A 13,952-nucleotide genomic window follows, 5' to 3' on the forward strand; every position below is an offset into this window, starting at 1 on the left:
GTGACCGTCCATCCAGTAGATTCTGATTCACGGTGACCGTCCAGTAGATTCTGATTCACAGTGACTGTCCACTATAGTCTGATTCGGTGACTGTCCATCCAATAAATTCTGATTCACAGTGACCGTCCGTCTGGTGGATTCTGATTCAGTGCCCCTAGATGAGGTTGTCAAGGCTGTAAGCCTTTACAGGAGCAGACTGCCTGCCTCCTGTGCACTGAGCAACACGTAACCCGCCACACCACGTGGGCGCTTTTATTATAGGGACAGAGCATAACGTTTCATTGTCTCCCTGTCTCCCTGGTGGCTGTGAGGTGAGGGATTTGGAAGAGAAGCAGCAGCCCTGGGAGGAGGGACCAGTATCGAGGCCCCTGACCCCGGGGGGCAGTTAGGTGGGGGAACCGGGGAAGGGGCGGGAAGGCCAGTCAGTGAGAGAAGGAATGCTGTGTGTGGAGCGGAGAGACCACGCAAGGAGAGCCATCGTGGGGCAGGCGGAAGTGGGACTGGCCAAGGGACAGCGAGGGAAGAGGACAAACCTGTCCGCCGGGAAGCCAGGGCCAGAGCGGATGCTGGAGGAGCCTGAGGAGGGGCGGGTTGGGGGCCATCTCGGCCGTGCTAGTTGGAGCAGGGAGCTGAGGACGGCTGGAAGGGAGCTTGGGGATAAGGTGAGGTCAGCAGGAATACAGAGCGTGGAAGACGAAGGGGTTCCTGTAAAGGGACGGGGTGAGCCACAGCTGGAAAGGCCAGCCAGTCCCTCAAGGCCTTTCATTTTTAAGAGCCAGAAAAACGCAACACGTTTTACCGGGGAAGAGAAGGTCAGAGGAAGGGACAGAAAGGAATCGCGTTCAGAGACCCTTCTAGGAGTTACACCTTGGGCTAACCAGGGGACACCAGCTGCTCCCTAGGCAAGAGGAGGCTTTCTCCTCCGGTACAGTGACCTTCTCAGAAGCTCACAGGGGCAGGTCCACCCCGTCCTCTACGGTCACTATGAGTCGGCATCGACTGTCAGTGAGCTGGTTTTCTGTTGTTTTCAGGAGTGTAGACTGGAGGATATGGGGCAGGGGAGGGTCCTGCATATAAAGCAGGAGCAGCTTCAGGGGGCTGAGTAGCCCTAGCTCTGACGCAGAGCTAGGGACCAGAGCGTGGTGATGAGGCTATGAGGCACAGGGACTTGCCAAGTGTCTGGGAAGCAGATGAAGCCACTGCTGATGTGGGGAGCACATTATCTGGGTGCAGGGCCTAGGGAGGAACAGTTCTGGAAGACCAGCGGGGAGCTGGCTGGAGGAGCAGGGCTGTTACTGCGGTTGTTGGTGCCTGTCATACCAGCCCCCATTGATGGTGACACCTGCCAGTTCCACGCCACCCTCCTGACCTGTTGTGAATCTGACCACTGTGGCCCATGGGCCCTTCATTGGCTCCTTTTCGCCGGGCCCTTCTTCCTAGTCCACTTCCATCTGGAGGCCCCCCCGAACCTCGTTTGTCATCTTAGCAGCAGGCAAGTCCCAGGTGACAGCCAACCAGCCGGGTGGTGGCTGTGCATGAGGTGCCGTGGGAGATACAGTGGTAAGATACTTACCAGGCGGCAGCAAAGGTCCTGCCAAAGTGTGGCACTGTGACTAGAACGGGCCCGGCTGGGCCTCCATCTGCCTGCTCTGGGGCTCAGTGGTCAGTGCTGAAACGTGCAGTGCCTGCCAAGGAGACCCCACTGGAGCTACATGCTGGGACTAGAGGTGCAGGCGGGAGGGCGGGCATGCTGGGCCCAGAGCTGTGAGGGCACTGGAGGGAGGGGAGGACGTGGAAGGTTCCACCCCAGAGCAAACCTGAGCTGAGCCTCCTCCAAGCCAGGGGAGATGCGGGCAAACCCGGCCCCTCCCTTGGACAGACAGCAAGCCCAGCACTCTCCCTCTCAGGCAGGACACCTTCTCAGTGGAGGTCCCATGCCACCTCTCCCACCGAGAGGCTGTGACCTTGAGCACATCTTTGCTCAGGTTCTCTGCCCCTCCATCTCCTGGTGTGTAAACTAGGGACAGTCACCCTGGGGAGCTGGTTGTATGGGCGGCAAGTACTGAGCCCGAGGCCTTGCCCACCAACGTGCCCGTGAGTGTAAACCATCCCCTGCAGTGATATAGGAAGCGCTTGTGAAGGGGTAACTTAGAGCCATGAAGGAGTGGCCTTTCTGAGAGGTGACTTGCCCTGTTGGGGAGGGTGGCGAGGAGGAGGGCCAGCCCGCCTGAAGGCTCACGAGTGTTTGGGGTTTTCCCCAATGCCACCGAGATGGGATTGAAGTGGAAGGGGCTTTGGAGAGGAGGATGAGGAGGAGCAGGGTTGATGGGTGTGCGTGCAGGCTCCTAAAGGCCCTCTCACTGCAGACACTGTAACCACAGCCTGCATTCCCCAATGGGGAGCATGTGGGTGCCCAGCTCTCCCCGCTGGGCCCATGGGAACTCCCACACCCCTGAGAGTGAGTGAGGCCCTAGCCTCCCTATAGCCTGCGCTTCATCCCCACCAGGCTGAGACCTGGCTGGCCAGACCCACACGCTGCCTCCTAGGGGACCCACCCCCTTCTGCTTCTTATTCTGCTTCCTGCCACCTTCCCTTGGCCTTTGCCTGTCTCTTCCACCCTTGGCTCTCTGTGTGTTCTGTGTCCTTCCCTCAGGGGAGTCTGGGCCAGAGGGCTGCTAGGTGATAGCTTAGCTCCAGGAGAAGCCCCCATGTGAAGCAGTGGAGCCTGCCCCTCGAGGCTCCCCAGGGTGCACAAGCTCCTTGCTGGCTCATGTGTTGGCTCTGCCCCCCACCCCCACCCCCACCCCACCGCAGCTTACACCAACAACCAGGCGGACATCGCCACCCAGGGCTGGTTCATCGGGCTCATGTGTGCCATCGCCCTCCTGGTGCTGATGCTGCTCATTGTGTGCTTCATCAAGAGGAGCCGAGGGGGCAAGTACCCAGGTAAGGCCAGAGAGGAGGGAGGGCTGTGGGCCCACACGCCAACTTCCCTGCGGCACCAGGGCCCTCCCAGCGGGCTGTCCTGGAGGCTGTGCTCTGGGCGAGGGTAGCCCAGGGCCAAGCTTGGCTGAGCCCTGTGGTCCTGCCAGGAAGCACTAGATTCATTAAGCTCTCCTGAGGTGGTACTTAGGCTCCCTTTACGAATGACCGCCCTTCCCCTGAGTCACCACCCCATCTGTTCAGTAAATTGGCTTTGCCCAGCCGGAATCTCATTAGAGTCCCAGGGAAGAATAAAGGGGGAGGGAGGGTGTTCTCTAACCACATCAGGGGCACACAGTGGGGGCTGGGCAACAGGCAATGCCCATGAGAGACAGGGTGTGACCACGGACCAACCACAGACACAAGTCATAGATGCGCACCACTAAGTGGTGGGGTGGTACTGACAGGGACCCCCCAGTAGCCCTCACAGGGCTTTGTACTTCCTGGCCATCACAAAGGGGCCTTTCTCCTCCCCAGCCCACACACATCAAGGTCAAAGACAAAGCCCTCTGGCAGGGCCATCTGTCTGAGATGGGTGGGGCTGGGTGGTAGAACCCTGACCGGAGGGAGGCAGGCTAACCTATGATCCTTGGAAAGAAACCCCTGCCGGCCTGCCCAGTGGGGTTGCTGCTGCACCCCAGAGCCCGCCAGATGCCTGCTCACCCTGCCCCACCTCTGTGAGCAGACCCTCCCCCAGGTCCTGCAAGCAGTCACAAAGGAAACAGCAGGGTGGGGACATGGCAGTTTCTCTCCTTCCCTCTGCCCAAGCCCCCTCCCTGCAGGACCCAGAGGAGGGTCCTACTTGGAGGGAGAGGACAGGGAGTCAGTTCTTTGTGGGGCAGCACACTCTGACTGTTTCACTCTGCTGGGGCTGAAGTCAGGGGGAAGGCAGGTCTTCCATAAGGAGAGAAGGCCTGGGGGTCCGGGGGTGGGGGAATGTCACTGGGCTCCACCCACTGTTGTAAAACAATGTTGATGCCCTTGGGGGGTGTGGAGCAGTGTTCTTTTCTAGAAAGTTCTTCAGAGCTAACCTTTTCTCCGGCTATAGAAAGCTAAACCCCTGGTCCCTTAGAATGAGGAGTGGCCCCAGGCGAGGGTCTGAGTCCCTACTCTAGCATGAATCTGGCTACTAATTCCCCATAAAGTGGGGAGTTCGCCTGCGGCAAAGGGAGAGTCATTCGTGGGAATGTCCCAGAGGTGTAGCTACCACAGGAGCGGGATGCATCCGGTGAGGGGATGTTACAAGGGACAGCAGTCTCTCCCCCAAGGGCATGCCGGCTGACACAGAGGGAGCCATGGGCAGGACAGGGCCTGCGCCAATGGTGGTTTGAGGAGAGGGGTGCGCTTGGACGGGTGGAGAAGGCACAGGCTCAAGGGCAGTTATGTTCCACAGAGCAGGATGGGGGTGGGTGGGGAGGTGCAGGCTGCTGTGGAGTGTTGGCAGGAGTGAGCACGTCGAGTTGGTGTGTGGAGATGAGGATAGTGGGGAGCCCATCTGGGGGGGGGATGCCAGAGGGTGGAGGAGAGGTTAGGATAGGTTGGGTGAGGAGGCAGCTCATGGGGCTCAGGAAACAAGACCGCCCAGCTGGGTCTTCTGGCTCTACTTGGGCCTGACAGCATGCCTCGCAATCATGCTTTCTGTCTTTGCTTCGTGTGGACCAAGTGCGGGAAAAGAAGGATGTGCCCCTTGGCCCCGAAGACCCCAAAGAAGACGAGGGCTCGTTTGACTACAGGTATGTGGTCCCCTTCCTCCTGTGCAAGGTCTCTCGGAGTCAGGGACACTGTCCCTGGACAGCCTCTGTGTCCCAGTCTCTGGGCTCGAAGAGCAGCTCTGCTTGGGCAAAAGACTCGCGCCCTGACCGAGGTGTCATCTCACCCGATCATCCTCAAAGTCCACATATGCACGCGCACACACAGGCACACATGCACGCACACCGGCACACATGCACGCACACATGCACTAGAAGAACACATTTCATTATTCAGCTGCACACATCAAAGGTACTGAGTTCTCTGCTCACGGGTTCACTTGGAGGGTTCACTCAGAGGTCATCTTCTGTACTCTGGGTACCTCTCAGGTTGTGAACTGAACCCAGCATTCAAGCTGCCCGGAGATGCGGCCCAGGGGCCCTGCTGTCCCAGAGCCTCTGGCCTGGGGGAAGGGTGAGGAGGAGGGGCCTGACTTCCTTCCCAGGAAGGAGCACCTCTGTGGTCCCTGCCTGTCATGGGGAACCAAGGGGTGCATGGGCTGACCCACAGCTGAGAGCACTGAGGGCAGGAGGAACCTCCCCAAGACGCCAGCGCCGAGCTGAGCCAGGCCCAGTGTCCAGCCTGGAGCTCTTGTTCCAGGTCCTCCTGTTCCAGGCCTGTGCTCCTCTGCTCTGGGAGGGCCATGGTATCTGCCCTGTACAGAGATCTGCCTTTTCAGGTAGAAAGTAGTCTGACATTCAGGAACACAGCAAGGAGGCTCATGGTGGTCTCAGCCCAAGACCAAGGCCCCCGTGGGGTGGAAGGAAGTACTGTCCTCTGAACCCTCTTCCCTTTCCACCCACCTGCTGCCCTGGGTCCTCTCCTCGTCCTTCCAGCCTCTGCCAGTCTGGTCAGCAGCAGCCTGGCAAACAGGATCAGCTCCATGGGCGGCCAGAGCCACCCCACATGGGAGCCTGCCTGGCAGCCCCATGGACACCCAGCCACCCTTCACAAAAGAGACTGCATGAGAGGTTCTCAGTCCACCCTGGCCAGACCCAGCTTCTGAGAGTCCTGCTGTGGGGTCCTGTGCCCTGGAAGTATAATGACCACCTCGAGTACAAAGCAGGAAGCTGGTGCTCTGAGGAGCTGCTTCCTCACGTGCCTCACCTGCCCCAGACACCAGGGCTGCTGAGCAAAAGCACCAGCCTCTTCCCCAAACGTTGAGGCCAGATATAGATACACAGGTGCACGCACGTGCCAATACCAGGCTGCCAGCATGTGCCCACACACGCAGGTGTATATGCCCATGTGGACACACACATGCACACACACACACACACACCACCTGTCTGCTTTGGTTCAGCCTCAAGCCCCCACTCAGGTGAGTCCAGGTACTGAACTGGGGAAAAGCTGAAATCAACACACCAGAGGGAAAAACGTGTTCCTAGGGAGAGGAACCCTGGTGGCATAGTGGTTCCCAGACGGGCTGCTAACCCCAAGGTCAGCAGTTTGAAACCACCAGCTGCTCCTCAGGAGAAAGATGAGGTTTTCTAAACTCATAGAGTCCCAGTCTCAGAAGCCTCCAGGGCAATTCTGCCTGTGATGTAGAATCCCCTCCATACGGAGGGTTTGCATTTTCATCTGCGTGAGGACGAGAATCTCTAGGCGGTACAAACAGGGCTCGGTGTTAACTGAAAGGGTGGGGCTTTGAGTCCACGAAGAGATGCCGTGGGACAAAGATCCACCCAGTGATTGACGTCCCAAAACCAGCCCACAGCTCACAGCCCACAGAGCACAGTTCCACGCTGACACATGGAGTCTGGCATCACTGTAGCAAGCAGGGACAGGGCTAGGAGGGCAGCGGGAGTGTGGGGTTGTCCACCTGGACCTGCCCTGTGGCTAGCCACCCTCTGATGCTTCTGTCCTTTGTGTGTCCTAGTGGACCAGGGTCAGGCTTCATCATCCTGGTTTCTTCCAAGTCTCCTCAGATGCCCAACAGTTACATGAGTAAGGTCTAGACTGTGCTCTGTTCTGTTTGGTCTGGGCAAAAGCAGAGTTCACAGCTCGTAGTATTAGGGAGAGGCGGTGTGCTCCACTCTGACCTATACCCCACTCTCCCTTTCAAGGATCTAACCACTAAAGACTCTCCTCTTTTCTCTCCCAGGCCCCACCAACCCAGGCTTTTTCTGCCCCAGGGCTGGGGGGCGAGGGGGGGGACGGCGCGGGATATGGAGAGGCCCGGGGAGGTCAGGACGTGTTGCAGTGGGTTGGAGAAGCCGGCAAATAGATTGGCCAGCTTTCCTAAGAGTGAGGTGCACTCCCTCCCTCCCCAGACTGAATGTGCCCCAGGGGCTGCCTCTTCCCCAAGCACTTGTCAGAGAACAAGGCTGGGCCGAGTTTGGGGGCCCAGTGCAACCTAAGAACTCCAGGAGGGTCCCTGGATGCTGCTCCCTCAGCATCCCTGTCCTACCCCCTCACCACTGGCTTTGCAGTGAGAAAGCCCAACCCAGAGAACCGAGTGCACACGCTGGGGCAGGGGAGGCCGTCATGTGTGGCTGCTCTGACCAGGTGGCACTGAGGACATCCTGTAAGCCATCCCTTCCCCAGGACGATGCCACCATAGGCACCAGCCTCCCGGTGGGCTGGAGAGGCCCTCCAAGTCTTGCCAGTCTTCTTTACCAATTTGCTGGGGGGGGGTCCCCACTTTACTTGTGTGCCCCTTCCTCACCATCTCCCTGTTCTCCTCACCAGGCCAGTGAAACAGCCTGTGTTTGTACATCAACCAGGAGTCTGAGAGAAATGACACGGAGCCAGAGTTTTGTCCCCCCCTCTCCCCGGGGAGGGAGTGTTTGCTCCGAGGCTCAGGCAATGCTTTGCATCCAGGGAGGAGCCTTTCCCTACAGGCCCAGGCCCCACAAGGAAGGAGTTGTTCAGCCCATCACAAAGAGGACTCAGAACCTCCAGGGGGCAAAGGACTTTCCCATAGTCACAGAGCCACCCAGTGGTGGTTGCCTGGTACTGCCAGGTCAGTGCCAGCTCAGTGACCCCCTGTGATGGTGTCAAACAGTCATGCCCATGGGGCAGCTGGATGTTCCAATGAAGGGCAGGACCCCCTGTCTGAGCTGGGCAGCAGCAGTCCCCGCCTCACCCCACCTAAGCTCCCTCTGAACCTGCCCCTGATTCTGTGTCTCTCCCCGGCCAGCGACGAGGACCACAAGCCCCTGCAGGGCAGTCAGACGTCGCTGGACGGCACCATCAAGCAGCCCGAGAGCGACGACAGCCTTGTAGACTACGGCGAGGGCGGCGAGGGCCAGTTCAATGAGGACGGCTCCTTCATCGGCCAGTACACAGTCAAGAAGGACAAGGAGGAGACAGAGGGCAACGAGAGCTCCGAGGCCACGTCTCCCGTCAACGCCATCTACTCGCTGGCCTAGCAGAGCCTGCCTGGCACAGCCCCGACCTGGCCAGTGGGAGGGGAGGACCGCGGCAGACCTACCACAAACCCACCGCCACCTTCAGGGACAAGGGCACAGTACGGGGTCTACCAAGCTGTGAGGACCAGTGACCGCCCAGCCCGCCACAGCCCCCTCCCAGTGACCCCCCTGCTCACACCCCTGGGCCGCCTGGCATCAGCGTGGCCAAGGCAAAGCCCTAGCGGAGCTCCGCTGGAACAAGCCGGCTACATGTTCAGCCCCAAGCCACCCTGAGCCTGCCCCCAACACCGCCCACCCTTGCCCTGGGCGCATGAGCCGAGGTCCTGTTGGTTCCGGTACTTCCCGTTGTCATCAGTTTTGCTTGGCACCTCTTCCCCAGCAGACCCAAGGTCTCCCCTTCCTTTGTCTTTTTGGAGAAGTGTCCCTAGGTTTTAAAAGAAGAAGAGGTGGATTGTCCCCCAGGAAAACGCAAAGATAGGCCAAAACAAAACCGCAAAAGATTGGGTGGGCAGGAGAACAGGATCGGGAAGCCCAAGTATTCAAACCAGCCGCCAGTGGATGTATTTCTGAAGGATGCCTTTTTGCCACCTGCCTCCGCCCCTCGCGCCAGCCCCTCCTCCTCGGCCTCCCTCGTGGTGACGGAGCTAGGCTGGGCTTCTCCCCAAGGACGACAGTATTTTTGGCGGGGGAGGGCTGTCGGGCCTCCTTGCCCCTCTCTGGTTCCGCCTGGAGGAGGTGGGTTTACCTCTCGCCTCTGGCCTCCGCTCTCACCGTGCCCCCTCCGGCAGACCTGCACTGTGCTTTGGAGAGGAGGAAGTCGGAGGGGCTGGGAGCAGGCACTGGTGGGCCAGGACTGAACCGCAGGGGACAGAAGTCCCTCGGGTCCCCGGGAGCTGAGCTGTGCTCACGTCGTCGTCGGCGAGCGTGCAACGCCTCTGGTGAACACCCTCCTCCTCCATTGTGAAGCCCGAGACGTCTGAGAGAGGACTGCCAGCTTACAGCTGGAAGAGGGCGTGCCCCCACCTGGCCAGGTGTCCGAGGCGATGGGGCCCCACTGCGCAGGTGCTTTGCTGCGCTGGGAGGCGTGGCTAAGAGCCGCCAGCAGGACCTCCGCCCATTGTTCTCTGTGCTGCGCTAACGCCTGTGTCCCGGGTATGTGAGACTGAACTGCTGTCCTTTGTTTCAGGCACGTTCCTGTCGGGAAGCCCTGGGGTGACACCGTGCTCATTCGTGCCCTTCGTATGCCTTACGCAGCTCTGGTCTGTCCCAGGAGCCCCTCGGCCCCTCCCCGCAGGCCTTGAAGCCAGCGGGCAGCTCCGTCTGTCCCTCATCACAGCTGGGCCCCGAAGCAGCCGCTCCACACACACCCTGCAGGCGCCCTGCTACCCTCCGTGGAGACAGCTCTGCAGACCCCGGGTGCTGGCTTCACCCGCCCACCTGCTCCGCGTCTGAAACCAAAGGTCCCTAGCGTCTGCCAGAGAGAGAGAAAGCCTGCGAGCAGTCCTGGGGCCGCTTCTGCATCTCAAGCTGGTTTCTAGAGGGTGAAGTTGACGCCGTCTGCCCCAAGCACAACCCACAGAGGTGCGGCCTCTAGCCGCCTGCCAGGGACCCCTGCAGGAGCAGGCCGGGTCTCGCTGGAGACGCTGTTGTTTAAGCCGCAAAGGTATTCGCAACGCTTGCAGCACGTGGGAGGAATCATCGAAGAGGCCTAATGCCCCACTGGGCCCAGAGCCGAGCCGCTTAGCATGTTTGTGCCCAAGAGTGATTCCCTTTGGTACAAACCGGGGCAGTTCCCGGGGCTCACTGCCCTGGGGGCCCGAGGGGCGGCTCTCATGGAGAACGGGGACAGGGTAAATAGGAAGCTGGAGAGGGAGCTCAGGGGCCCCTCACCTGGGCTTCCTCCAACACCTGCTGGGACACAGCTGGGCCCTCCCACAGCCCAGCCCGCTGCCCCCACCAGGGATGTCAGGGAGATGTGTCTGTGCACGACTCAAAGGACGCGCCTTGCCAACCAACACAGGAGCTGAGCGGAGGGGTCAGTTTCTCAGGCCCTCGTTTCACACTGCACCGATGCGCTAGTGAGGAGGTCACCGTACCCAACAGGCTCTGAGAGCAGGAGAGGGTTGGGATCGCCATCAGACCCTGCCCTGGCCTCTGGCAAACCTGCTACATAAAGTGAAGACCCAGGACGGGCTGTCCACCTTACAAGTCCTGGGCAGAGGTGCCTACAGCCGTTCCAGTGTTGCCCCCGCTTCACGGATGTGGGCTAGCACGATGCTCCGCCCCTGCTGCCACCTCCCCACAGCCACGGGCCTCCTGGCGGAGCCCATCTGGGCTGCCGAATCAAGTGTTCCCCACACCGACCGGCAGAGCAGAGACGCAGGTGCTTGGAGAGCTCACCTCAAAGCTCTGGGACTTGCAGGGTGAAGGAGGTGCCCCTTCTCAGAGGAGGCCTCACTGGCCCAGCAGGAAAGCAGTATTGTCCAGCGGCCTGCTGGACCTCACGCAGTCATGGCCATGCAGGAGAGCTGAGACTGAGGGTGCTTCCGTCTGGCTGATGGGGAGGGATGAGGCGCAGGTCCCACCTGGAAGTCGGTGAAGTGTGCTGCAATCCCTCCTGTCTGGTCTGCCCAGCCTGGGAGCAAAGCCTTCCTGCCCTCCAGCTGCCATGTCATTCATTCATTCATTTACTCGTTCAGCATATGCTCTTTGAGCAGCCCGCCTGAGCCAGGCAGCAGGGACATCCCGGGGAGCAAGTGGGAGGTGGCCCCTACCCCCACACCCCTGGGCCAACTGTCTAAGAATGAGGTCTTGGGTTGGGGCCATGCTGCCCTTTGGGTGCCTGGACCTGTGACGGCCCCGAGCCAAACTGAGGCCTGGAGGAAGGGCTCAGCCAGTCTGGTCAACAAAGCTGGGCTTCGGTACCTCTTCCCTCCTCTCCCCTCCTTTCCTCAGGGTTCTCTCTGAAGAAGGCCCTGGGCCACCGGGAGTCGGGACACCTAGTTTGGAGAAGGTGCCTTCCGCAGAGGGGAACTGCTTCCCACCTTGCCTGGGCTACAGTGGAGGGGACCCTCCATCTCAGCCTTGCTTTTGAGGCAACTGTTGGATTTAAGCTAAAGGGCAAACCTGATCAGCTCCCTCCCCTTGCCCTTTCCTTTGCCCTGAAATGCTGAAGGCAGCTGGCCCACCTCCTTCCCCTTGTCCTGTGGGCTGGGGAAAGTTCCCGTGCCAGCCCAAGAGCCTGCAGATGCCAGTTCTGCAGGCACGGCTTTCATAGGCACACACACACACACACACACCACCACCACCCCGCTCCTCTGGGCACAGTTAGCTTTGGGAAGGGCTGGAAACCAGCCCGCCGAGGTTTCCAGAGAAGAAAGAAACTCCAGGTCCCCCGCGCACAGGCACAGCAGACTGCCTCCGGGGGCCAGCAGTCCATCTGAGGCCTGGCTGGCCTGACCAGGTTACAAAGGATCATGAGAGGTGTGTGTGTGCAGTGTGGCCGCAGGAGGCTGCCCTGCCTGGAGCCCCACCTGGGTGGTTTCCATAGGCAGAACCTAGAGAGAAAGGGTCTCAGCCCAGAGGGGGAGGGACACATTCCCCTGAGACAGTGGGGTGGGGTAGGGGGCCGGCACTGCAGGGCTCCTCTGGGACCCATGTGCCGGGTGGGGCCAAGCCTCAGCGCACCCTGCAGCCCCTTTGGTGGGAGGAGTGGGGTTTAACACATTTCTGTCAGTCTTTGTCAGGCAGTTTCACCAGAGCTCAGAGAGCGTGAAGCTCTCCATCTGCCCCAGCTGGTACCAGGGAGGCTCTTCCTGGGCTGCTGGCACAAAGCACTACGCCCCACTTGCCTGACAGTCCTGCTCCTGCCCACCCCTGCCAACCACATCCAGACCTGGTTGTGATAGGTGCACCCAATTGGGTCCACTAGAGAGAAACCACCCAGTCACTCAGGTGAGCTACACATAGCAGGTGATAATAGCAGGGATCCAGTCCCTGGTTAAAACCCAGCGGGAAGCTGAGCCAATGAGGCAAGAGACAGGCTGTGTCAGGAGAAAACCCAGGCAGGTAGGTCAGAGGCCAGCTCCTGGGTCACCCCTCCCCTGAAACCATCTGGGATGCCACCCCAGCTATCCCCATCTGGACCAGCCCAAGCCCAGGGAAGTGGCCTGTCTTCAGAGAAGGAGTGGAGGGAGCGGAAGGACCCTTACCCAGGAGAGCCACGAGACCCCCTCACCCAGCAGTGTGCAGCGTCTCAAGCCACACCCCAAACCACCAGTCCTCTGATCAGTGTATGAGTATTAAGTGGTCACTTCTTAGGTTGAGGATGGAAATGACATTGGGACAAAGGCCACAGGACAAAACAGAACCTCAGAGCCAGTCTCATGGAAACGACTCATTGTCCAGGCAAGGGCACTTCAGCCCGGGGTGGCTATGGGCTCGCCTGAGGTCCGTGGCGAGAATGGCGAGGATGGGGCCGCACATGCCCGGGCCTTCTGGCCCCTTGTCCAGTGTTCTTTTGTCTCTCACCACAGCTGCCTCCTCTGAAACAGGTATTACTGAAGCTCTGTCCTGCTTCCTGCCCCTCTCATACCTCTGCACCACCCTCCCCGGCCCCGAAGAGCTCCCCAAATGGGAAGCAGGAGGGTCGGTCTATTCAAGCTTGCTAGCCCCAGCCTGTGGACTAGAATGCTGAGCTTTGGATGGGCGTTTGTCACTGTGAAACCCAGACGGAGCCACGGGAAGGGGCCCCTTAGCCTTCTTCCTCAGGAGCGCAGGGCACAGAGCAAGTCCCTGTCTGACATCTGCTCCTGGCCACAGAGTACAGAGGGGTCGGGCGAAGCCTGGCCTGGCCACCCGGGGCTCACAGGGCTGGCACTCAGCAGTTGTAAAGACTTCAGTTAAGCAATAAATACAAAAGTCTGGGCGAGGAAATCCAGAATTTTGTGCACCACCTTGTTTCTTTTTCAAAGACGTCCCACCCCCCAGGTCTGAGGGCCCCCGCCCGGCTCCTTATTCAGACCCCTCAGTCAGTGTTGTCCCTTTGCCCACCCCGCCCCCCCAGCTCTTGGCCAACTTCACCCTCCTCTGGAGCTGAGCGTCTATCACCTGTGGCACGGCTGCCTTCAGTTCTGGTCCACCCCCACCCCCCGTGGCCTCCTCACACACACACCCTGCCCTCCACCATTCCAATTCATTCTTTTCAGCAGTGGGGAAAGGTGCCCCCATCCCCTGCCTCACTGGTCTGCTTTCTGTCTTCAGTTAAATCATTAACTTTCCTCAGCAGACCTTGTTTTAACCTCTCACATCATGTCCTCGCCCCTTCAGTGTGAGTTAGTCTTGCATTAACCGACTGTCAGCGACGGATGCCTACATGTGCGGCGTCTCGCATGGCCTAATGCAGCTGGGGCCTCCGGCCGTGGAGGACCGTCTAAGACAAGGACTTTAAAACTGACTGCATGAGCAAGGAAAAGGCCAAATTATGCGGGGGGGAAAAAACTTTTTTTTGAATCACTGTAAAAAAAAAAAAAACACCACAACTGATTTCTTTTGTATAGAAACACTAAACATATAATAAAAATGGTTCAACATGGACTCTGGCCAATTGGTGTGCTTGATTTCCTTGGTCAGTGGGCAGAGAAATGGTGTAAGGATAGAAGTGGGTCAAAGGGTCTTTTGTGGACAACGGACAGCACACGCTCAGAAGCTTGGGACATCGGTCCCTACTTCCTAGAGAGCCTGTCCTGGTCTCCTTGTTCATCACCCTTAAACTGTCCTCACAAACTGCATGCGCAGGGAAGGGAACACTGACCCCACCCCCACCCGCCGTGCCACCCCATGGTGGGT

General features: G+C 59.4%; 1 protein-coding gene across 1 annotated transcript in view; it reads left to right on the forward strand.

Annotated features, from left to right (window-relative positions):
- NFASC (neurofascin) overlaps positions 1–13,705 on the forward strand; it is a 114,786-nt gene extending 101,081 nt beyond the window's left edge. Inside the window, exons 25-27 of the mRNA XM_045298187.1 lie at positions 2,815–2,946; positions 4,646–4,715; positions 7,874–13,705. Of these exons, the coding sequence (XP_045154122.1) occupies positions 2,815–2,946; positions 4,646–4,715; positions 7,874–8,105 (434 nt within the window). The 3' untranslated portion in view covers positions 8,106–13,705. The remainder of the gene's footprint in view (positions 1–2,814; positions 2,947–4,645; positions 4,716–7,873) is intronic.
- The last annotated feature ends 247 nt before the right edge of the window (positions 13,706–13,952 follow it).

The sequence above is a fragment of the Echinops telfairi genome, unplaced genomic scaffold (genome assembly GCF_000313985.2).
Source record: "Echinops telfairi isolate 266 unplaced genomic scaffold, ASM31398v2 ScPeMD7_7424;HRSCAF=8462, whole genome shotgun sequence".
Lineage (NCBI taxonomy): Eukaryota > Metazoa > Chordata > Mammalia > Afrosoricida > Tenrecidae > Echinops > Echinops telfairi.